Below are 23,639 nucleotides of genomic sequence, written 5' to 3' on the forward strand. Positions count from 1 at the left end.
CCTTTTCCGGAATAACTTGCCAGCTGTCTACACTGGCCCCTTGAATTTCCGAAAAAGCACTGACGATCTACTGTAAGAAATCAGCCGCTTTTCCGGAAATACTATGCTGCTCCCGTTTGTGCAAAAGTCCATTTTCCGGAAAACTGTTCCGGAAAAGGGCCAGTGTAGACAGCACAGTAGTGTTTTCCGCAAAAAAGCCCCGATCGCAAAAATGACAATCGGGGCTTTTTTGCGGAAAAGCGCATCTACATTGGCACGGACGCATTTCCAGAAAAAGTGCGTTTCCAAAAAAGCATCCTGACAATGTAGATGCACTTTTTCCGGAAATACTTATAACGGAAAACAGTTCCGTTTTAAGCATTTCCGGAAAATCATGCCAGTGTAGACATATCCCAAGAGTATCACAGAGGTATCTGAAGATTGTGTTTGCTTTGAACGCTATTTGTGTAACACTGCTATCACTAACAGCCAGGACTTTCCCCTGAAGTGTGTTCTAATTGGGGGCTTTCCCCTGGCACTTGACTTGTCAAAGTTTTGTATTATTTCTCCATTCTCATATTTTGAGTAACCAAGTCAATGGGGAATCTGTACGACATGATTGTCTCTCCAGGGTTTCTTTTCAGTAAGGGGCGATGAGGAAAACATGTATCCACAGCCCTGTTGCCCACTAGTAACTATTTTATTTTCTCTCATGATTCTGCATAGGAAATACTGACACATAAAATATAGAATTCTCATTAGTAGGGCCAGTGATTAATGATTCATATGTCCAAATAATGGAAATGTCTTTTTGTTGTGCAAAGAGCAGGGAATGTGCTTTACCCATGAAAAGAGTCTCCTGTAGTACGTGATGTTAACATTGTCTCTCCATCCAGGTACTGTGACCAGCCCACTAGAGCCTAGGCATATAAAGGAAGTTAAGGGAACGTACGGCACATGCAGGAGACACCGTTCTGCCTCAGCTTTGGATCCCTTCGCCCCTACTCCATGTCATATTCCAACGCAACCGACTTCACCAACCCCTCCACCTTCATCCTGCTGGGCATTCCTGGCCTGGAGGCGGCCCATGTCTGGATCTCCATTCCGTTCTCAGCCATTTATGCCATAGTCATCTTAGGGAACTTCACCATCCTGTTCATCGTGAAGACAGAGCCGAGCCTCCATGAGCCCATGTACTATTTCCTCTGCATGTTGGCCGTCACCGACCTTCTGTTGACCACGTCCACCCTCCCCAAGATGCTGAGCATCTTCTGGGTCAATTCCAGGGAGATCAGTTTCAGTGCCTGTCTCACCCAGCTGTACTTCGTTCAGTGCTTCTCAGCGATAGAGTCTGGGATATTGGTGGCCATGGCGTTGGATCGCTACGTGGCCATCTGCCATCCCCTGAGACATTCCATCATCCTGACACACCCTGTGGTGGCCAAGATTGGCCTGGCCGTGGTGCTGCGAAGTGGCATAGAGTCACTGCCCATTCCCTTCCTGCTGAGGCAATGGTCATATTGCAGAACCAACATCATCTCTCATTCCTTTTGCGCCCACATGGCTGTGGTGAAGCTGGCCTGTGGCGACACCCGCATCAGTAATTCCTACGGGCTCTTTGTGCTGTTTTGTGTGTTGGGTCTGGATGCGATATTTATTGCAATTTCCTACATGCAGATCCTCAGGGCCATCTTCAGCCTCCCCACAAAGGAGGCCCGATTCAAGACTTTTTGGACTTGTGGTTCACATCTCTGCACCATTGTAATCTTTTACATCCCAACTCTTTTCTCCTCCCTCATCTACCGTTTTGGACAGAACTTTCCTCTGCATGTCCATGTTCTCATTGGCAACATGTACCTCCTGCTGCCCCCCATGCTCAACCCCATCATCTACGGGGTGAAGACCAAACAGGTTCGGGGGAGGCTGCTTCGGCTCATTACTCAGAAGCAGTCTAACGTTTTCTCCTAGGTCCATGTCTTTCAGACAAAGCTCCTTGCTTTCCTGGCTGGTATGATGGCGCTGGGCCCCCTTCCCTAAATCACAACCTTTGCAGTCAGACTGATGTTGTTTCCTTCCCTTACTGTGTTGGATCAGGGTGACTCATGGTGGAATCAGTTTGCTTACGGCTCCATAACTCTCAGGGGGTATGTCTACACTACCGTCCTAGTTCGAACTAGGAGGGTAAAGTAGGCATACCGCACTTGCAAATGAAGCCCGGGATTTGAATTTCCCAGGCTTCATTTGCATAAGCGGGGAGCTGCCATTTTTAAAACCCCACTGGTTCGAACCCCGTGCAGCGCGGCTACACGGGGCACGAACTAGGTAGTTCGAACTAGAATCATAGAATCATAGAATAATAGGACTGGAAGGGACCTCGAGAGGTCATCGAGTCCAGCCCCCCGCCCTCAAGGCAGGATCAAGCTCCGTCTACACCATCCCTGACAGATGTCTATCTAACCTGTTCTTAAATATCTCCAGAGAGGGAGATTCCACCACCTCCCTTGGCAATTTATTCCAATATTTGACCACCCTGACAGTTAGGAATTTTTTCCTAATGTCCAATCTAAACCTCCCCTGCTGCACTTTAAGCCCATTACTCCTTGTCCTGTCCTCAGAAACCAAGAGGAACAAATTTTCGCCTTCCTCCTTGTGACACCCTTTTAGATATTTGAAAACCGCTATCATGTCCCCCCTTAATCTTCTTTTTTCCAAACTAAACAAGCCCAGTTCATGAAGCCTGGCTTCATAGGTCATGTTCTCTAAACCTTTAATCATTCTTGTCGCTCTTCTCTGTACCCTTTCCAATTTCTCCACATCTTTCTTGAAATGTGGCGCCCAGAACTGGACACAGTACTCCAGCTGAGGCCTAACTAGTGCAGAAATGAGCGGCAGAATGACTTCACGAGTTTTGCTTACAACACACCTGTTGATACAACCTAGAATCATATTTGCTTTTTTTGCAACAGCATCACACTGTTGACTCATATTCAACTTGTGGTCCACTATGACCCCTAGATCCCTTTCCGCCATGCTCCTTCCTAGACAGTCGCTTCCCATCTTGTATGTATGGAACTGATTGTTCCTTCCTAAGTGGAGCACTTTGCATTTCTCTTTATTAAACCTCATCCTGTTTACCTCTGACCATTTCTCTAACTTGCTAAGGTCATTTTGAATTATGTCCCTATCCTCCAAAGAAGTCGCAACCCCACCCAGTTTGGTATCATCTGCAAACTTAATAAGAGTACTCTCTATCCCAATATCTACATCATTGATGAAGATATTGAATAGTACGGGTCCCAAAACAGACCCTTGAGGAACTCCACTTGTTATCCCTTTCCAGCAGGATTTAGAACCGTTAACAACAACTCTCTGACTATGGTTATCCAGCCAATTATGCACCCAGAGAGAGGCTGAGGGCCAGGTGACCGGCTGAGACCAGAAGAGGCCAGGAAGGGGGTATAAAGAGGCCATGTGGTCGATGCCATTTTATTCTCAGCTCAGCACTTCATCCCAGAGGCAGCACTGCAGGGATCGAAGAGCCCGGAAGACCTGTGAACCCATCCTGATCTTAGGATGTGCAATAAGAACTTTTAAACCAGCAGCTGCAACATCTCTGCTAGAGCCTGCATCGAGAACTGGAAGATTCGGTGCATGTAACGTACTATTCTTTAACAACCTTACTCTCATGCTTTTCTTTATTGTAATAATAAACCTTTAGATATAGATTCTAAAGGATTGGCCCAGCGTGATTTGTGGGTAAGGTCCAGAGGGTAAATTGACCAGGGATCTGTGGCTGGTTTCTTGGAACCGGACAGAACTTGTTCAGGGTAGGTGGGATTGGGTGCAAGGACCCCCCCACCTGTGTATAGGCCCGGGGCCATCTGGGGCACGGATATTGCTGGGGTGTCGGAGGGGTTTTGCTTGGGAGGCTTCAGGCAGGTTGCTGAAGTGCTCTGTGGGACTGGTTTGTGGCCTGTTTGGAGAGGTCACCAGTCTGGGGGCTGTAAGGAGCCCCAGATTTGAGCAATTCGCCCTGAGCGGGCGCCCTCAGCTGTGCCCAGACACGGCCCGGTCCGTCACAACAGGGTCCAGAAAAGAGCAACAAGAATGATTAAAGGTCTAGAAAACATGAGCTATTAGGGAAGGCTGAAAGAATTGGGTTTCTTTAGATTAGAAAAGAGAAGACTGAGAGGGGACATAATAGTGGTCTTCAAGTGTCCAAAAGGGTGTTATAAGGAGGAGGGAAAAAATTGTTCTCCTTGGCCTCTGAGGATAGAACAAGAAGCAATGGGCTTAAACTGCAGCAAGGGAGGTTTAGGCTGGACATTAAGAAAAACTTCCTCACTGTCAGGGTGATTAAACACTGAAATGAATTGCCTAGGGAGGTGTAGCCAGACAGAAACCCCCCCTTGTAACATCCATTTTTGCTTGCCTGGAGCATACAGGGCACACAGAGCAGAAGGCCCAGGCTGCTGTGACCGTGAATGGCTGTAAACAGAGATACGCCAATTGCTGACCAAGAGGCTGCCAAGGAGTGCCCTTGACTCAAACCCATATTGATACGAACACACATCCATCCGCAGGAGGAGGAATCTCTCGCCCAGTAAAAAAATGTCTAGTATTCACAATTTAGTTATCTCTCTTGCAAGTGTAAATTAACTTGAAACTTGCTTGTAAGAACTGGCGCCACAAAATGGACCAGTACAATTCGGCATCTTAGATAAGAAAGAGAATACGGGCCCCTAGGGGTATATAGATGGGTCCAGCAGCACATTTTCTCTGAGTGTCAATCTACCATCTATCTGCTGGTCGGGTTAGGTGTTTGATCTCCCGAGGTTCCAAGGGGACGCCCACCTCGTATTCGTCTTTCCTAGGAATTGAGAGACCGGCCCTGGCCTGACACGCTGGAGTCGAGAGGCACAGAAAGGGGTAAAAATTGTACCTGGATGTGGTCCTTTGTAGAAGTATATATATACATAGTATTAGAGCTCTTTAAAGATTAAGCTGTCACTTGGTACCATTATTTCTATTTTCTATCTTTACCTTTTTCCTGTGATCATTTTTAAGACCTATATATATATATATATATATATATATATATATATATATATATATATATATATATATATATATGCTAGCATTTAAGAAATAGAGCAATAGCCATTGTAACCATATGCTCTTATAAGTCTTTTAATAAACCTGTAACTGTTTAAGCTTTAACCTGACTCCTCCAGTTGCTGTAACAGAACCAAGCACAATTTAAAAGAACTTCAGCCGGTCATAAAGGGACAGACATAGGGAGAGCTTGGGCGTTTGGATCTGTGTCACTCCCAGGTGACAAGATCCGTTGGGGAACCTTTCCAGCCTTTCCCAGGCTGCCCGCTGCGAAGGAACTTTGTGTTCTAGCAGTTAAAATCTAAGATGTAATAAGCTCTTCCTATATAACGGGGCATCTGTTGGCCTGCTGGCCACCCTCTGCGACGGGACCCCGGTCCTAGCAGTAAAGACACGGACGTTAAACCTTTTCTCGGAAGCATACACACACACACTGCCCTGACCGTCGGCTGACAGGAGGTTGTGGAATCTCCATCTCTGGAGATATATAAGAGCAAGTTAGATAGACACCTATCAGAGATAATCTGGATGGTACTGGGTCGTGCCATAAGGACCTTATCTTCCAGATGTTTGCAGACATATTCCTTTATTACTTGCTTCATTATCTTCATTATCAAATATGACAGACAACCACAAAATACCCATGGTAACAAACTGACGCTTACGATACTAAGTTGAGATCAATGACCTAATAGAAAAAGACACTTCACCATTAGTAAGGTGAGGAAATACAAATAAGGAGAAAAGGAAACATCCCCTACTGCATACGCATCCGATATAACACCATCAGAATAACAGATGATAAAATAGGCATCCCAGCCTCAGGGCAGGAGGAGAAGGAGACAGAGTCTTTGGGGGTGTGAGAATGAGGCTGTGGTGAGGACGGGGAAGGTTCCGGTGATGAGGAAGACGATGGCTAACACCTCGGTTGTTCTAGTAGGAGTGGTGTGAGTACTGGGTATGGAAATATTGATGGACATAACCTATTTAGCTTATGAAATTGAGGTGTTTGTGACTGCGTTAAATATGTTAATAAACTACATATATTCAGGAGTTTGTATAGTGTGAGTGTTGCATCTGTGCCCATCTGTGATCCCAACCACAGAATAATTGAATATTGGGCCTGACCCTGGGACAAAGAACCTGTCAGCCCTAAAGGAAAAAATTAAAAAACAAAGGGGGTATCCAAAAATATCATCAGCAGTCTCAGATCAGGCAACACGTTCCGTAATGGGCGGTGTAAACAGCAGGAAAGCTTCCCACAAGAGCTGGGCCATTCCCCCACTTCCATCTGTTTAGAATTCTTCAAAGACTTTTCTTACTGTTCCCTTGTGAGGTGCAACTTTTCCCTTTGGAAGTTTTGCTCTCACAGGATACACACAGCCCATCCCTCCCAGCCAGCCTCTGCCTCCCACGCCGGAAGGACGGTCACCCCTCCCCTCCTTCCCACGATGGTGTCGAGAACACAGCAAGCGGAGATCACCTCGGGGATTTTGTGTTCCACCACATTGAGGCTGGTCAGGAGGCACCTGAACTGCGCCATCAAGTGCCCAAAGGCGCATTCCCTATGCATGCAGGCCCTTCCCAGGCAGCCAATGAAGCAGTCATTGGACTGGTTCAGGTGGTTGCTTTATGGCTTCATCAGCCATGGCTTTATAGCTTTATCAGACCACGTCCCCCTTATGCACAGTGGCATCTCAATGTCCCTGACCCTGATGTTATGTTCAGGGAAGAAAGTGACAGCCAGGGCAGTGTGTGTGTGTTTGTGGTACAGGCTGGAGTTAAGGAAGACCTGGGCATCTTGCACCTTCCCTGACCCGCCAATGAAAATGTCTGTGAACTGTCGGCGGTGATCCACCAGGGCCTGCAGGACCGTAGAAAAGTATCCCTTGCGATTTATATAGTGTGCTGCCCCGTGGTTGGGGGCACAGATGAGGATGTGGTTCCATTAAGAGCACCACCCGCAGTTGGGGAAGACCTGGGAGGAAAATCCAGCCACAATGGAGCTCCGGGGCTCCCAGGTGGATGACCCTGTGCAGCAGAATGGTGTTTATGGTCCACCCGCAGAAGGAGACAAACAAAGATCCAAAACAGAGAATCAGAGGGGGTGCCTGAGCCCTTTGCAGGTCGCCGAGCCCTCCCCAAAAAACACCCCAGGACAAGCCCATTCCCCGCCCCGCCCCCAGCAGGGCTGTGTGAACGTGGGGCTATGTTCATACTGACATACTGGGCTTCTCAAGACTTGGGATTGGTCCTGCCTTGGGAAGGGGCTGGACTTGTTGGCCTCCTGAGGTGTCTTCCAGCTCTTTGATTCTATGATTCTAAGATCCTTCTTTGGAAGGGGCTGCACAGGATCATGCTGGTTCCTGATGAATATTACTGATGTGTGACATCTTAACGAGACCCACATGTGCCCACAAAGTCTTGTGTCTCCTGTCACACTTCTGTGTCCAGATCTGGGTCTCTATTATCTACCCATCTCTTCTTGGCATTTACATGGTATCACACTCCAGGGAGACCTACACATTAAACCTTGTTATTTTTTTTCCTAATCAGCACAATTTTAAAAACACACAAATGCTCAGAGCAGACAATTACCCCATGACTCAGCCCAGAGCCCAAGAGATCTCCTCTCCCCTGGGAAGGTCCCTTAATTACTCGTTATGCCTACAGCTGGATAAATAGCCCAGGAGCACAGATAGGCTTGTCTCCAGCCGGTTTACAATCGGGTCCCACTTCTCCCCAGTGTCTTATCAAACCGCACCGGGCTGCCCAGAGCCGTGTTATAACCAGTGCCCACCCTGCCTCAGCTCTTGGCAGAGGAAGCTGCTGCAGATGCCGTGCTGAGGGGTGGGGCACACGCCTGCCTGAGGAAGACGCGTCCATTTCAGGACTCCCAGGTAAGAATCTCTTGCTGAGAAGCTCCCTTCTCTTCTCTGCAGCCCGGCCCACCCCCGGCGACACCTCCAGCTCTGAGGTGGCTGCATGTCAGGGGCACCGGGGACCTGGGGTCTGGAGTGTCAGACAGCCTCAACCAGACACCCCACCTGGGAAATTTTTGGAAAATGTGCAAACAGCTGGAAATTAGGTTTTCTCATTGAAGGTGTCAGGAAGCCTTCACACATGTCAGTCTGACCAGTGCCACCAGCCATGGCCAATCCATCAGTGAATCCCGTTCAGCTAAGCACTTCAATCCAATAATGTCTGGATTAAGGAGTTCCCCAGGTCAAATACAGTTATGTAAATAGACTTCTTTTATCAGTGTTATATGTTCACATTCAATAGAGTGGAGTGTTCCCTTGTTCATGTGGAGTGGGACAAAGTGAAAACAAATGCCAGATCTACTTTGTTTTTGGACACATTCATAGGGTTTTAGATGAGATTAGACCATTATATAGAAACATAGAAGAGAAAGGGACCAGAAAGGTCATCGAGTCCAGTTCCCTGCCGTTAAGGCTAGACCAAGCCCCATCTATATCATCCTTGACAGGTGTTTGTCTAGCCTGCTCTTAAATTTTCAGCGGGGTAGCCTTCTTAGTCTGTAACTGAAAAAAAAGACTTGAAAAATTATGAGTAGTCTTGCAGCATATTAGAGACTAACAAAAAGGGAGATGGTATCTTGAGCTTTCATGGGCACCACCTACTTCTTCAGATGAATGAAGCTTAAGGGGTCTAAGTTCCAAATAAAGAGCAGAGAAAGGAAGGGGATGAGGAGGGAAAAGGTTGGAGAAAAAGATGGGAAAAGAATGCTCAATGAGTCTCCATGTAAATGAAGCTGACAGAGAGTAAATGAAGGACTCTGAAGTATCTGGTGTTTGGCATTTTATGTCATTAGGATGTGGGAGATAGCGGGTAATCCAGTTAAGGTCTTTGTTTAAACCTCTATTGTAGCTTTCAAACTTGTACATGAACTTTGTAGGGCCTACAAAGAAAACAGCAGAACTTCTCCTGTAAATGAAATTAGGCCCTGCCGCTTCCCTTTCAAGCATTTTTTTTTAATTGGCTTGCAATAATACGGTCACTTTGAGATCTATTAGTGAGTGCTCGGGTAAGGTAAAATGTTCCCCAACAGGTTTCTGTGACTTTCCTTTTCGAATATTGGATTTGTGTCCATTAATCCTTTCTCATAGAGACTGTCCAGTTTGGCCAGTATCCGTGGCACAGGGGCATTGGTGGCACTTGATGGCATAGATCACATGGGTGAATGTGCAGTTATATGAGCCTCTGATGTGGTGGTGTATGTGGTTAGGTCCTGTGCTATTTATTGGGAACTTGGACCCCTTAAACTCCATTCATCTGAAGAAGTGGCTTGTGCCCATGATTAACATCTACATACCATGAATGCAATTACCATCCTAACATCCAATGAAGGTGCAAACAAATCTTTATGCAGATTCCTGTGTTAGTATCCCCCCATCTATTGACTTTGATCCTTATCTGCTTCGTTTTCACTATCCAATCTTCAGGTACTTACTGATTGACTATTCTGTCTTCCTCTTTTTCCCTTTGATTTTCTCATGACCTCTGTTCCTTGTTTCCCATCCTCCCCCCTTCTTTTTTTCCTTCTCCCTTCTCCTCTGTTTATTTTGTGTCTGCACATCCGAAACTTAAAACTCCGCTCATTTGAAGAAGTGGGATGTGCCCACAAAAGCTCATGATACCATCTAAATGTTTTGTTAGTCTATAAAGTGCTACCAGACCAGTTTTTCTTATTTAAGTGTATCCTGTACAGACTAACTCAGCCACCCCCTGAAGCATCTACATTTTTGTTCGTCTCTAAGGTTCTGTAAGGGTATTTATTATTTTTATACTGTCTTCTGCTCTTAAATGTCTCCCATAATGGAGATTCCACAATCTTGCTGGGCATTTGATTCCAGTATTTCATCACCCTGACGGGTGGGAAGTTTTTCCTAATGCCCAACCTAAACCTGCCTTCCTGCAATTTGAGCCATGGCTTCTTGTCCTAGCCTCAGAGGTTAAGGGGAATACTTCTCCCTCTCCTGATTGTAACCATGTTTTAGATACCTGACAGAAGATCTGCCTCAGGGATTATCGACCCTTAAATGCCACCGCTTCAGTGGAGACAGGACCCATCTTGATAGCAGTGTGCTCCCGACAGCACAGGCAAATCAACCCCTGGAGCGCTGCTAACGAGATCAAGGGGAGCATTAGGCTGTTGCTTTCATGTTGCTGACACCAGAGTGAGGCTGGAATAGTCCTAGCGCTCAGGGTGTGGATTTGGTTGTTTTGTTGCTGTGTGTAACAAGGACAGCTGAGGGAACTGGTGGAGTCTCGTTGTGAGATGTAGAGATTAAGGGAGGCTTGAGAGCAGCCTGCAAATCCTTCTCGGTCTGGATGTCCAGAGACGGGCGGTTGGACAACCCACCACGTCCCATTGCACTTGGTTCCACTAGTCACTCACCCTCCGTGCCTTTATTACCAACAGCAACTTGTGAGATTTTAGCTCCCCCCGCCCAATTGGGTCATTTTCTGCTCTACTCAGCTAGATTAAAGACCCATCTTCACAATTTACGTTAGATCGATGAAGTTCTTTCAGCCTCTCAGTGACCAGAATTTTCCATGGGTTCTAATCATTTGGGTGGCTTTTTTCCACACCCTCTCCAGTTTCTCAACATCCCTTGTGAAATGCCGACCCCGGGACTGCCCAAGGTTGGTTTCCCTAGTACCAAGTGCAGAGGGAAAATTCTCCCCATGCTCCAACTCATCCCTCACCTGTTTCTGCCACCTAGGATTGCATCCGCCCTTTGGCCCGTGCATTGCACTAGGAGCTCAGAAGGAATTGGGTCTGCACTATAACCTTAATCCCATTTAGGGTCCTTGCGTTCCATAACTCAGTGCCCTGGTCCATGCATTTATCCTGAATTCTCAGTTCATCCCCTCAGTCAATTTGCCGGCCCCGGCCTCCACATTACACCACTCAGCCAGGCTTTGGGTCACTCACAATGTACCTGCAGTGAGTTTCTATTTTGATTGACTTCCGGATAATTGATGAAAATATTGAACAACATTAGGCCAAGCACGGACCCCTGCCGAACTCCCCTAGGAACAGCCCCATTCACTGACAGTGGCCCATTGGCAATGGCTTTCTCAGATCTCTCAGTTAACCAGTTTTCAGTCCACTTTGCCCGTGCTCTATTGGCACTGTGCAGTGCGCATTCTCTATGTGAATATTCATCCCTTGTACAGTGGAACCCTCCCAGGACAAAAAATCTGTTGAATTTCCCTGGTTCTGGGCACCAGATTTCAGGTATTCTGGGGCAGCACCAACGACACTCCTTGTAAAGATGAGATGTTACGAAAACCAATCCCATCAGATTAAAAAAGTTCTTCTGATTCCAAAGCACCAGCCATGTTCCGAGGTCAATTTATGACTTTCCCCAAAACCTGCTGGAGCCTTTAGGATCTCAACCCTAAATCTTTATGTAAAGAGAAAGAAAGAAAGAAAGAAAGAAAGAAAGAAAGAAAGAAAGAAAGAAAGAAAGAAAGAAAGAAAGAAAGAAAGAAAGAAAGAAAGAAAGAAAGAAAGAAAGAAAGAAAGAAAGAAAGCTATAATTGGTGAAGGAGTCAATTACAGTCACCAATTGCAAAGATCTCGGTGCAGGCTTGTAGCAGGGATGGGATAAGCCGCTGGCTTAAGTCCTGTTCCCGGGGCAACTGGATTGGTGGACAGTCCTTTGTTCAAAGCTTCAGGACGGATCCTGTAGAGGTGAGGAGCAGGATCCAAGACAAATGGAGGGATTTCCAGGGCGCTTTTCGTACCCTCAGCCATGGGGAGGGAATCCCATTGTGCTCACTGTGCAAAGCACATCCCAAGGTGGGGTTCGGAGGCACAAGAGTAAGTCAGTTTCCACGGGTAACACCAATAGGCAGAACGGACCCTGAGACTGCAGTGCATGAGGCTGAGGCTGTAGAACAGACTCATTCTTATCTCTCTGGAAGTGATCTCAGTGCCACCCCGTGGACAGTGAATCACACCTAATGGGTGTGTGGCTTCCACGTGCTTGGCTGCTTTCTCCGTGGGGGGAAGCCTTGGCCCACACTCCAAACTAAAGGTTTGCTGGAAAGTGTTCAGTTGAGTTGGCTGCCTCCCAACCTCCATTGTCCCTTTAATGTTTCTTGAAGAACCGATAAACCTGACTAGACTTTCCCAACACACTGGCTAATGATCCTGTGGGTGCTACTCCGGGAGGTTACCTCTGACACACAGACCCACAGCTAAGGTCTGTATCATCAAGGACTTAAATATGCATAATATTTGCATAACATTCAAATGGTATAACCATAACCAGGATATGCATAACACAGATAGGACACCCATAACCAGCCAACCATGAGCTCTTGGGAGACATCTCACTGGCAGACTTTGCGCTACATTTATTTCCAATGTATTGTAGTGGAGTCAGCAGTGCTCTGCGTGTTCCAATTACCATCCAAGAGCATCACAGGGGTATCTGAAGATTGTGTGTGCTTTGAATGCTATTTGCGTAACACTGCTGTCACTAACAGCCAGGACTTTCCCCTGAAGTGTGTTCTAATTGGAGGGTTTTCCCTGGCACTTGACTTGTCAAAGATTTGTATTTTTTTCCCCATTCTCATATTTTGAGAAACCGGGTCAATGGGGAATCTGTATGACATGAATGTCTCTTCAGGGTTTGTTTTCAGTAAGGGGCAATGATTGAAAACATGAATCCACAGCCCTGTTACCCTCTGGCACATGTTACATTTTCCCACATGATTCTGTATAGTAAATACTGACACATAAAATATGGACTTGTCATTAGTAGGGTCAGTGGTTAATGAATCATATCTCCAAATAATGAAAATGTCTTTTTACTGTGCAGGGAATGTGCTTCACCCATGAAAAGAGTTTCCTGTAGTGCATGTGATGTCTCTTGTTAACATCATCTCTCCATCCAGGTACTGTGAACTGCACCGTAGAGTCTGGGCATATAAAGTGAGTCAAGGGAACATACGGTATATGAAGGAGACACCATCCAGCCTCATCTTCGGATCCTTTCTCCCCTGCTCCATGTCATATTCCAACGCAACCGATTTCACCAACCCCTCCACCTTCATCCTGCTGGGCATTCCTGGCCTGGAGGCGGCCCATGTCTGGATCTCCATCCCGTTCTCAGCTATCTATGCTATAGTCATCTTAGGGAACTTCACCATCCTGTTCATTGTGAAGACAGAGCCGAGCCTCCATGAGCCCATGTACTATTTCCTCTGCATGCTGGCTGTCACCGACCTTCTGTTGACCACGTCCACCCTGCCCAAGATGCTGAGCATCTTCTGGGTCAATTCCAGGGAGATCAGTTTCAGTGCCTGTCTCACCCAGCTGTACTTCGTTCAGTGCTTCTCAGCGATAGAGTCTGGGATATTGGCAGCCATGGCGTTGGATCGCTACGTGGCCATCTGCCATCCCCTGAGACATTCCATCATCCTGACACACGCTGTGGTGGCCAAGATTGGCCTGGCCGTGGTGCTGCGAAGTGGCATAGAGTCACTGCCCTTTCCCTTCCTGCTGAGGCAATGGTCATATTGCAGAACCAACATCATCTCTCATTCCTTTTGCGCCCACATGGCTGTGGTGAAGCTGGCCTGTGGCGACACCCGCATCAGTAGTTCCTACGGGCTCTTTGTGCTGTTTTGTGTGTTGGGTCTGGATGCGATATTTATTGCAATTTCCTACATGCAGATCCTCAGGGCCATCTTCAGCCTCCCCACAAAGGATGCCCGATTCAAGACTTTTTGGACTTGTGGTTCACATCTCTGCGCCATCGTAATCTTTTACATCCCAACTGTTTTCTCCTCCTTTGTGTACCGTTTTGGACAGAACTTTCCTCTGCATGTCCATGTTCTCATTGGCAACATGTACCTCCTGCTGCCCCCCATGCTGAACCCTATCATCTATGGGGTGAAGACCAAACAGGTTCGGGGGAGGCTGCTTTGGCTCATTACTCAGAAGCAGTCTAACGTTTTCTCCTAGGGCTGTGGCTTTCAGACCAAGCTCCTTGCTTTCCTTGGTGGTAACATGGTGTTGAAGCCCCTTTCCTGAATCACAACCTTTGCAGTCAGACAGATGTTGTGTCCTTCCCTTACTGTGCTGGATCAGGGTGACCCATGGTGGAATCAGTCTGCGTATGGCTCCGTAACTCTCAGGGGGTATGTCTACACTACCCCCCTAGTTCGAACTAGGGGGGTAATGTATGCATACCGAACTTGCTAATGAAGCCCGGGATTTGAATTTCCCGGGCTTCATTAGCATAAAGCCGGCTCCGCCATTTTTAAAAGCCGGCTTGTTCGAACCCCGTGCCGCGTGTAGCCGCGCGGCATGGGGTTCGAACAAGCCGGCTTTTAAAAATGGCGGAGCCGGCTTTATGCTAATGAAGCCCGGGAAATTCAAATCCCGGGCTTCATTAGCAAGTTCGGTATGCATACATTACTCCCCTAGTTCGAACTAGGGGGGTAGTGTAGACATACCCAGGGTTACAGCCGTTCTCATTGTCAGTCATTGGTGCCCAGGGCTCTGCCTCCACCCACCTATTCCCCAGGCCCTGTGTCCTGGCTTGCTTCCTTTCCATAGCCCCTAACTCTGTCTCAGCTAGTCCAATGTGCCCCTCCCCTTTTGCCCCTTCCTCCACCATCACCCAGTCCTTGGCCACTTCTTTTCACTCCCCTCCTCCTGTCACTGGCTGGATCTTCCCCACCTCCATCCCTGCTGCAGCTGGGCTCCCTCTGCTCTGGGGCTGGAGAGGAGCTTCTACAGCCTGTCCAGGAACCTGCCTGCCTGGATGGTAGCATCTGAATAGGACAGTCCTGGGTTCATGACCCTATGTCTCTCACCTGCCTGGTGGGACAACAATGCCCCACTGCTATATACATCCGCCAAACAGGACAGTCCCTACGTAAAAGAATCAATGGACACAAATCTGATATTAGGAATGGCAACATACAAAAACCTGTAGGGGAACACTTCAATCTTCCTGGACACACAATTGCAGATCTAAAAGTAGCCATCCTGCAGCAAAAAAAACTTCAGGACCAGACTTCAAAGAGAAACTGCTGAGCTACAGTTCATCTTTAAGTTTGACACAATCAACTCTGGATTAAACAAAGACTGTGAATGGCTTGCTAACTACAAAAGCAGCTTCTATTCTCTTGGAATTCACACCTCCAGATCAGCTGCTAGAAGTGGGCCTCATCCTCCTTGATTGGATCCACCTGGTCATCTCCAGCCTGATCCTGGCCTGCATATTTATTCCTGCCTCTGGAAATTTCCACTACATGCATCTGACGAAGTGGGTCTTTGCCCACGAAAGCTTATGCTCCTACACTTCAGTTAGTCTATAAGGTGCCACAGGACTCCTCGTCGCTTTTGCAGATTCAGACTAACACGGCTACCCCTCTGATAGATGATAAAAGAGGCATCCCAGCCTCAGGGCAGGAGGAGAAGGAGACAGAGTCTTTGGGGGTGTGAGAATGAGGCTGTGGTGAGGACGGGGAAGGTTCCGGTGATGAGGAAGACGATGGCTAACACCTCGGTTGTTCTAGTAGGAGTGGTGTGAGTACTGGGTATGGAAATATTGATGGACATAACCTATTTAGCTTATGAAATTGAGGTGTTTGTGACTGTGTTAAATATGTTAATAAACTACATATATTCAGGAGTTTGTATAGTGTGAGTGTTGCAGCTGTACCCATCAAGGTTCCCAACCACAGAATAATTGAATATTGGGCCTAATCCTGGGACAAAGTACCTGTCAGCACTAAAGGAAAAATGTAAAAAACGAAGGGGGTATCCGAAAATATCATCAGCAGTCTCAGATCAGGCAACACGTTCCGTAATGTGTGGTGTAAACAGCAGGAAAGCTTCCCGCAAGAGCTGGGCCATTCCCCCACTTTCATCTGCTTGGAATTCTTCAAAGGACTTTCCTTACTGTTCCCTTGTGAGGTGCAACTTTTCCCTTTGGAAGTTTTGCTCTCAAAGGATACACACAGCCCATCCCTCCCAGCCAGCCTCTGCCTCCCACCCCGGAAGGATGGTCACCCCTCGCTCCTACCACGAAGTTGTAGAGAACACAGCAAGTGGAGATCACCTCGGGGATTTTGTGTTCCACCACATTGAGGCTGGTCAGGAGGCACCTGAACTGCGCCGTCAAGTGCCCAAAGGCGCATTCTCCGTGCATGCGGGCCCTTCCCAGGCAGCCAATGAAGCAGTCATTGGACTGGTTCAGGTGGTTGCTTTATGGCTTCATCAGCCATGGCTTTATAGCTTTATCAGACCATGTCTCCCTGATGCACAGTGGCATCTCAATGTCCCTGACCCTGATGTTATGCTCAGGGAAGAAAGTGACAGCCTCCAGCTTGTGGTACAGGCTGGAGTTAAGGAAGACCTGGGCATCTTGCACCTTCCCTGACCCGCCAATGAAAATGTCCATGAACTGTCCTCTGTGACCCACCAGGGCCTGCAGGATCATAGAAAAGTATCCCTTGCGATTTATATAGTGTGCTGCCCGGTGGTTGGGGGCACAGATGAGGATGTGGTTCCATCAAGAGCCCTGCCCGCAGTTGGAGAAGCCCTGGGAGGAAAATCCAGCCACAATGGGACTCCGGGGCTCCCATATGGATGACCCTGTACAGCAGGCTGGTGTTTATGACCCACCCACAGAAGGAGACAAACAAAGATCCAAAACAGAGAATCAGAGGGGTTAGGGTTAGGGTTAGCCCTTTGCAGGTCGCCGAGCCCTCTCCAAAAAACACCCCAGGACAAGCCCATTTCCCGCCCCGCCCCCAGCAGGGCTGTGTGAACGTGGGGCTATGTTCATACTGACATACTGGGCTTCTCAAGACTTGGGATTGGTCTTGCCTTGGGAAGGGGCTGGACTTGTTGTCCTCCTGAGGTGTCTTCCAGCTCTTTGATTCTATGATTCTAAGATCCTTCTTTGGAAGGGGCTGCACAGGATCATGCTGGTTCCTGATGAGCGTTACTGATGTGTGACATCTTAACAAGAGCCCCATGTGCCCACAAAGTCTTGTGTCTCCTGTCACACTTCTGTGTCCAGATCTGGGTCTCTATTATCTACCCATCTCTTCTTGGCATTTACATGGCATCACACTCCAGGGAGACCTACACATTAAACCTTGTTATTTTTTTTCCTAATCAGCACAATTTTAAAAACACACAAATGCTCAGAGCAGACAATTACTCCATGACTCAGCCCAGAGCCCAAGAGATCTCATCTCCCCTGGGAAAGTCCCTTAATTACTCGTTATGCCTACAGCTGGATAAATAGCCCAGGGGCACAGATAGGCTGGTCTCCAGCTGGTTTACAATCGAGTCCCACTTCTCCCCAGTGTCCGATCAAACCGCACTGGGCTGCCCAGAGCCATGTTATAACCAGCGCCCACCCTGCCTCGGCTCTCGGCAGAGGAAGCTGCTGCAGATGCCGGGCTGACAGGAGGGGCACCCGCCTGCCAGAGGGAGACGCTTCTATCTAAGGATTCCCAGGTAAGAATCCCTTGCTGAGGAGCTCCCCTCTCATCTCTGAAGCCTGGCCCACCTGGCTCTGAGGTAGCTGCTAGTCAGGGGCACTAGGGACCTGGGGCTTGGAGCATCAGACAGCCTCAACCAGACACCCCACCTGGGAAACTTTTGGAAAATGTGCAAACAGCTGGAATTTAAGTTTTTTCATTGAAGGTGTCAGGAAGCCTTCACACAAGTCGGTCTGACCAGTGCCACCAGCCATGGCCAGGCCATCAGTGAATCCCTTTCAGCTAAGCACTTCAATCCAAAAATGTCTGTGGCATGGAGTTCACCAGGTCAAATACGGTTATGTAAATAGACTTCTTTTAGCAGTGTTACATGTTCACATTCAATAGAGTGGAGTGTTCCCTTGTTCATGTGGAGTGGGACAAAGTAAAAACAAATGCCAGATCTACTTTGTTTATGGACAGATTCATAGGGTTTTAGATGAGATTAGACCATTAGATGGAAACATAGGAGAAAGGGACCATTAAGGTCATCGAGTCCAGTTCCCTGCCGTTACGGCTGGACCAAGCCCCGTCTAGATCATCCCTGACAGCTGGTTGACTAACCTGCTCTTAATTTTCAGCAGGGTAGCCATCTTAATCTGTAACTGAAAAAAAAGTCTTTAAAAATTATGAGTCGTCTTGCAGCACATTAGAGACTAACAAAAATGGAGATGGTATCTTGAGCTTTCATGGGCACCACTTACTTCTTCAGATGAATGAAATTTAACGGGTCTAATTTCTAAATAAAGAACAGAGAAAGGAAGGGGATGAGGAAGGAAAACGTTGGAGAAAAAAATGGGGAAAGAATAGTCAATGAGTCTCTATGAAAATGAAGCTGATAGAGAGGGTTGTAAGGACTGTGAAGAACCTCCTGTTTGTCCTTTTATGTCATTAGAATGTGGGCGATAGCGGGTAATTCAGTTAAGGTCTTTGTTTGAACCTCTATTGTAGCTTTCAAACTTGTACATGAACTTTGTAGGGCCTACAAAGACAACAACAGAACTCCTCCTGTAAATGAAATTAGGCCCTGCCGCTTCCCTTTCAAGCAGGTTTTTTTTAATTGGCTTTCAATAATACGGTCACTTTGAGATCTATTAGTGAGTGCCCGGGTAAGGTAAAATGTTCCCCAACAGGTTTCTGTGAATTTCCTTTTCGAATATCGGATTTGTGTCCATTAATCCTTTCTCATAGAGACTGTCCAGTTTGGCCAATATCCGTGGCACAGGGGCATTGGTGGCACTTGATGGCATAGATCACATGGGTGAATGTGCAGTTATATGAGCCTCTGATGTGGTGGTGTATGTGGTTAGGTCCTGTGCTATTTATTGGGAATTTGGACCCCTTAAACTCCATTCATCTGAAGAAGTGGGTTGTGCCCATGATTAACATCTACATACCATGAATGCAATTACCATCCTAACATCCAATGAAGGTGCAAACAAATCTTTATGCAGATTCCTGTGTTAGTATCCCCCCATTTATTGACTTTAATCCTTATCTGCTTTGTTTTCACTATAAAGTGCTACCAGACCAGTTTTTGTTTTTTAAGTGTATCCTGTACAGACTAACTCAGCCATCCCCTGAAGCATCTACATTTTTGTTGGTCTCTAAGGTTCTGCAAGGGTATTTATTATTTTTATACTGTCTTCTGCTCTTAAATGTCTCCCATGATGGAGATTCCATAATCTTCCTGGACATTTGATTCCAGTATTTCATCACCCCGACGGGTGGGAAGTTTTTCCTAATGCCCAACCTAAACCTGCCTTCCTGCAATTTGAGCCCATGGCTTCTTGTCCTAGCCTCAGAGGTTAAGGGGAATACTTCTCCCTCTCCTGATTGTAACCATGTTTTAGATACCTGACAGAAGATCTGCCTCAGGGATTATCGACCCTTAAATGCCACCGCTTCAGTGGAGACAGGACCCATCTTGATAGCAGTGTGCTCCCGACAGCACAGGCAAATCAACCCCTGGAGCGCTGCTAATGAGGTCAAGGGGAGCATTAGGCTGTTGCTCTCATTTTTCTGACACCAGAGTGAGGCTGAAATAGCCCAAGCGCTCAGGGTGCGGATTTGGTTGTTTTATTGCTGTGTGTAACAAGGACAGCTGAGGGAACTGGTGGTGTCTCGTTGTGAGATGTGGAGATTAAGGGAGGCATGAGAGCAGCCTGCAAATCCTTCTCGGTCTGGATGTCCAGAGACGGGCGGTTGGACAACCCACCACGTCCCATTGCACTTGGTTCCACTAGTCACTCACCCTCCGTGCCCTTATTACTAACAGCAACTTGTGAGATTTTAGCTCCCCCCGCCCAATTGGGTCATTTTCTGCTTTACTCAGCTAGATTAAAGACCCATCTTCACAATTTACGTTAGATCGATGAAGTTCTTTCAGCCTCTCAGTGACCAGAATTTTCCATGGGTTCTAATCATTCGGGTGGCTCTTTTCCACAGCCTGTCCAGTTTCTCAACATCCCTTGTGAAATGTTGACCCCGGGACTGCCCAAGGTTGGTTTCCCTAGTACCAAGTGCAGAGGGAAAATTCTCCCCATGCTCCAACTCACCCCTTTCCTGTTTCTGCATCCTAGGATTGAATCCGCCCTTTGGCCCGTGCATTGCACTAGGAGCTCAGAAGGAATTGGGTCTGCACTATAACCTTAATCCCATTTAGGGTCCTTGCGTTCCATAACTCAGTGCCCTGGTCCATGCATTTATCCTGAATTCTCAGTTCATCCCCTCAGTCAATTTGCCAGCCCCGGCCTCCACATTACACCACTCAGCCTGGCTTTGGGTCACCCACAATTTACCTGCAGTGAGTTTCTATTTTGATTGACTTCCGGATAATTGATGAAAATATTGAACAACATTAGGCCAAGCACGGACCCCTGCCGAACTCCCCTAGGAACAGCCCCATTCACTGACAGTGGCCCATTGGCAATGGCTTTCTCAGATCTCTCAGTTAACCAGTTTTCAGTCCACTTTGCCCATGCTCTATTGGCACTGTGCAGTGCGCATTCTCTATGTGAATATTCATCCCTTGTACAGTGGAACCCTCCCAGGACAAAAAATCTGTTGAATTTGCCTGGTTCTGGGCACCAGATTTCAGGTATTCTGGGGCAGCACCAACGACACTCCTTGTAAAGATGAGATGTAACGAAAACCAATCCCATCAGATTAAAAAAGCCAGCCACATTCCGAGGTCAATTTATGACTTTCCCACAAACCTGCTGGAGCCTTTAGGATCTAAATTCTAAATCTTTATGTAAAGGGAAAGAAAGAAAGAAAGAAAGAAAGAAAGAAAGAAAGAAAGAAAGAAAGAAAGAAAGAAAGAAAGAAAGAAAGAAAGAAAGAAAGAAAGAAAGAAAGAAAGAAAGAAAGAAAGAAAGAAAGAAAGAAAGAAAGAAAGCTATAATTGGTGAAGGAGTCAATTACAGTCACCAATTGCAAAGATCTCGGTGCAGGCTTGTAGCAGGGATGGGATAAGCCGCTGGCTTAAGTCCTGTTCCCGGGGCAACTGGGATTGGTGGACAGTCCTTTGTTCAAAGCTTCAGGACGGATCCTGTAGACGTGAGGAGCAGGATCCAAGACAAATGGAGGGATTTCCAGGGCGCTTTTCGTACCCTCAGCCATGGGGTTGGATTCCCATTGTGCTCACTGTGCGAAGCACATCCCAAGGTGGGGTTTGGAGGCACAAGAGTAAGTCACTTTCCACGGGTAACACCAATAGGCAGAACGGACCCTGAGACTGTAGTGCATGAGGCTGAGGCAGTAGAACAGACTCATTCTTATCTCTCTGGAAGTGACCTCAGTGCCACCCCATGGGCAGTGACCCACACCCAGTGGGTGTGTGGCTTCCACGTGCTTGGCTGCTTTCTCCATGGGTGGACGCTCGGACCCACTCTCCAGACGGAGAGTTTGCAGGAAAGAGTTAGGGCGAGTTTGCTGCCTCCCAGGCTCCATTATCCATTGAATGTTTCTTGAAGAACTTATAAACATAACTAGACTTTCCCAACACACTGGCTAATGATCCTGTGGGTGCTACTCCGGGAGGTTACCTCTGACACACAGACCCACAGCTAAAGTTTGTATAATGAAGGACATATATATGCATAATATTTGCACAACATTCAAATGGTATAACCATAACCAGGATATGCATAACACAGATAGGACACCCATAACCAGCCAACCATGAGCTCTTGGGAGACATCTCACTGGCAGACTTTGCGCTACATTTATTTCCAATGTATTGTAGTGGAGTCAGCAGTGCTCTGCGTATTCCAATTACAATGCAAGAGCATCACAGGGGTATCTGAAGATTGTGTTTGCTTTGAATGCTATTTCTGTAACACTGCTGTCACTAACAGCCAGGACTTTCCCCTGAAGTGTGTTCTAATTGGGGGTTTTCCCTGGCACTTGACTTGTCAAAGATTTGTATTTTTTCCCCATTCTCATATTTTGAGAAACCGGGTCAATGGGGAATCTGTACGACATGACTGTCTCTTCAGGGTTTCTTTTCAGTAAGGGGCAATGATTGAAAACATGAATCCACAGCCCTGTTACCCTCTGGCACATGTTACATTTTCCCACATGATTCTGTATAGTAAATACTGACACATAAAATATGGACTTGTCATTAGTAGGCTCAGCGGTTAATGAATCATATCTCCGAATAATGAAAATGTCTTTTTACTGTGCAGGGAATGTGCTTCACCCATGAAAAGAGTTTCCTGTAGTGCATGTGATGTCTCTTGTTAACATCATCTCTCCATCCAGGTACTGTGAACTGCACCGTAGAGTCTGGGCATATAAAGTGAGTCAAGAGAACATACGGTATATGAAGGAGACACCATCCAGCCTCATCTTCGGATCCTTTCTCCCCTGCTCCATGTCATATTCGAACGCAACTGACTTCACCAACCCTTCCACCTTCATTCTGCTGGGCATTCCTGGCCTGCAGGAGGCCCATGTATGGATCTCCATTCCCTTCTGTGCCATCTATGCCATAGTCATCTTGGGGAACCTCACCATCCTGTTCATTGTAAAGACAGAGCCGAGCCTCCATGAGCCCATGTACTATTTCCTCTGCATACTGGCCATCACCGACTTGCTTCTGACCACATCCACCCTGCCCAAGATGCTGAGCATCTTCTGGTTCAATTCCAGGGAGATCAGTTTCAGTGCCTGTCTCGCCCAGCTGTACTTCGTTCAGTGCTTCTCAGTGATCGAGTCTGGGATATTGGCAGCCATGGCGTTGGATCGCTACGTGGCCATCTGCCATCCCCTGAGACATTCCACCATCCTGACAAACCCTGTGTTGGCCAAGATTAGCCTGGCTGTGGTGCTGCGCAGTAGCGTAGTTGTTTTGCCCTACCCCTTGCTGGTGAGGCAATGGTCATATTGCAGAACCAACATCATCTCTCATTCCTTTTGCGCCCACATGGCTGTGGTGAAGCTGGCCTGTGGCGACACCCGCGTCAGTAGCTACTATGGGCTCTTTGTGCTGTTTTGCATGTTGGGTCTGGATTTGGTATTTATTGCCATTTCCTACATGCAGATCCTCAGGGCCATCTTCAGCCTCCCCACCAAGGAAGCCCGATTCAAGACTTTTTGGACTTGTGGTTCACATCTCTGCGCCATTGTAATTTTTTACATTCCAACTGTTTTCTCTGCCCTCATGTACCGTTTTGGACAGAACTTTCCCCTGCATGTCCATGTTCTCATTGGCAGCATGTACCTCCTGCTGTCCCCTATGCTAAACCCCATCATCTATGGGGTGAAGACCAAACAGATCTGGGGCAGGCTGCTCTGGCTCATTTCTCAGAAACAGTTTAAAGTTTTCTCCTAGGGCTGTGGCTTTCAGACCAAGCTCCTTGCTTCACTGAGTGGTAAGATGGTGCTGGGCCCCTTCCCTAAATCACAACCTTTGCAGTCAGACCAATGTTGTATCCTTCCCTTATTCTGCTGGACCAGGGTGACCCATGGCTGAATCAGTC

General features: G+C 47.3%; 3 protein-coding genes across 3 annotated transcripts; all 3 read left to right on the top strand.

Moving 5' to 3' along the window:
• Positions 1 to 987: 987 nt before the first annotated feature.
• Positions 988 to 1,947, top strand: LOC102459375 (olfactory receptor 52M1-like). The gene has a single exon (XM_006116208.2). The coding sequence runs from the start codon at positions 988 to 990 to the stop codon at positions 1,945 to 1,947; it is 960 nt and encodes a 319-aa protein (XP_006116270.2).
• Positions 1,948 to 13,144: 11,197 nt separating this feature from the next.
• Positions 13,145 to 14,104, top strand: LOC142818306 (olfactory receptor 52M1-like). Its single transcript, XM_075897147.1, has one exon. It carries the CDS (start codon positions 13,145 to 13,147, stop codon positions 14,102 to 14,104), a length of 960 nt encoding a protein of 319 aa, XP_075753262.1.
• An 8,427-nt stretch (positions 14,105 to 22,531) lies between these two features.
• On the top strand, positions 22,532 to 23,491 carry LOC102453475 (olfactory receptor 52K2-like). The gene has a single exon (XM_006113782.4). It carries the CDS (start codon positions 22,532 to 22,534, stop codon positions 23,489 to 23,491), a length of 960 nt encoding a protein of 319 aa, XP_006113844.4.
• The last annotated feature ends 148 nt before the right edge of the window (positions 23,492 to 23,639 follow it).

The sequence above is a fragment of the Pelodiscus sinensis genome, chromosome 1 (genome assembly GCF_049634645.1).
Source record: "Pelodiscus sinensis isolate JC-2024 chromosome 1, ASM4963464v1, whole genome shotgun sequence".
NCBI classification, from domain to species: domain Eukaryota; kingdom Metazoa; phylum Chordata; order Testudines; family Trionychidae; genus Pelodiscus; species Pelodiscus sinensis.

Coding starts and splice junctions, on each gene's coding strand:
- LOC102459375 (XM_006116208.2), top strand. CDS start 988: ATGTCATATTCCAACGCAACCGACTTCACCAACCCCTCCACCTTCATC.
- LOC102453475 (XM_006113782.4), top strand. CDS start 22,532: ATGTCATATTCGAACGCAACTGACTTCACCAACCCTTCCACCTTCATT.
- LOC142818306 (XM_075897147.1), top strand. CDS start 13,145: ATGTCATATTCCAACGCAACCGATTTCACCAACCCCTCCACCTTCATC.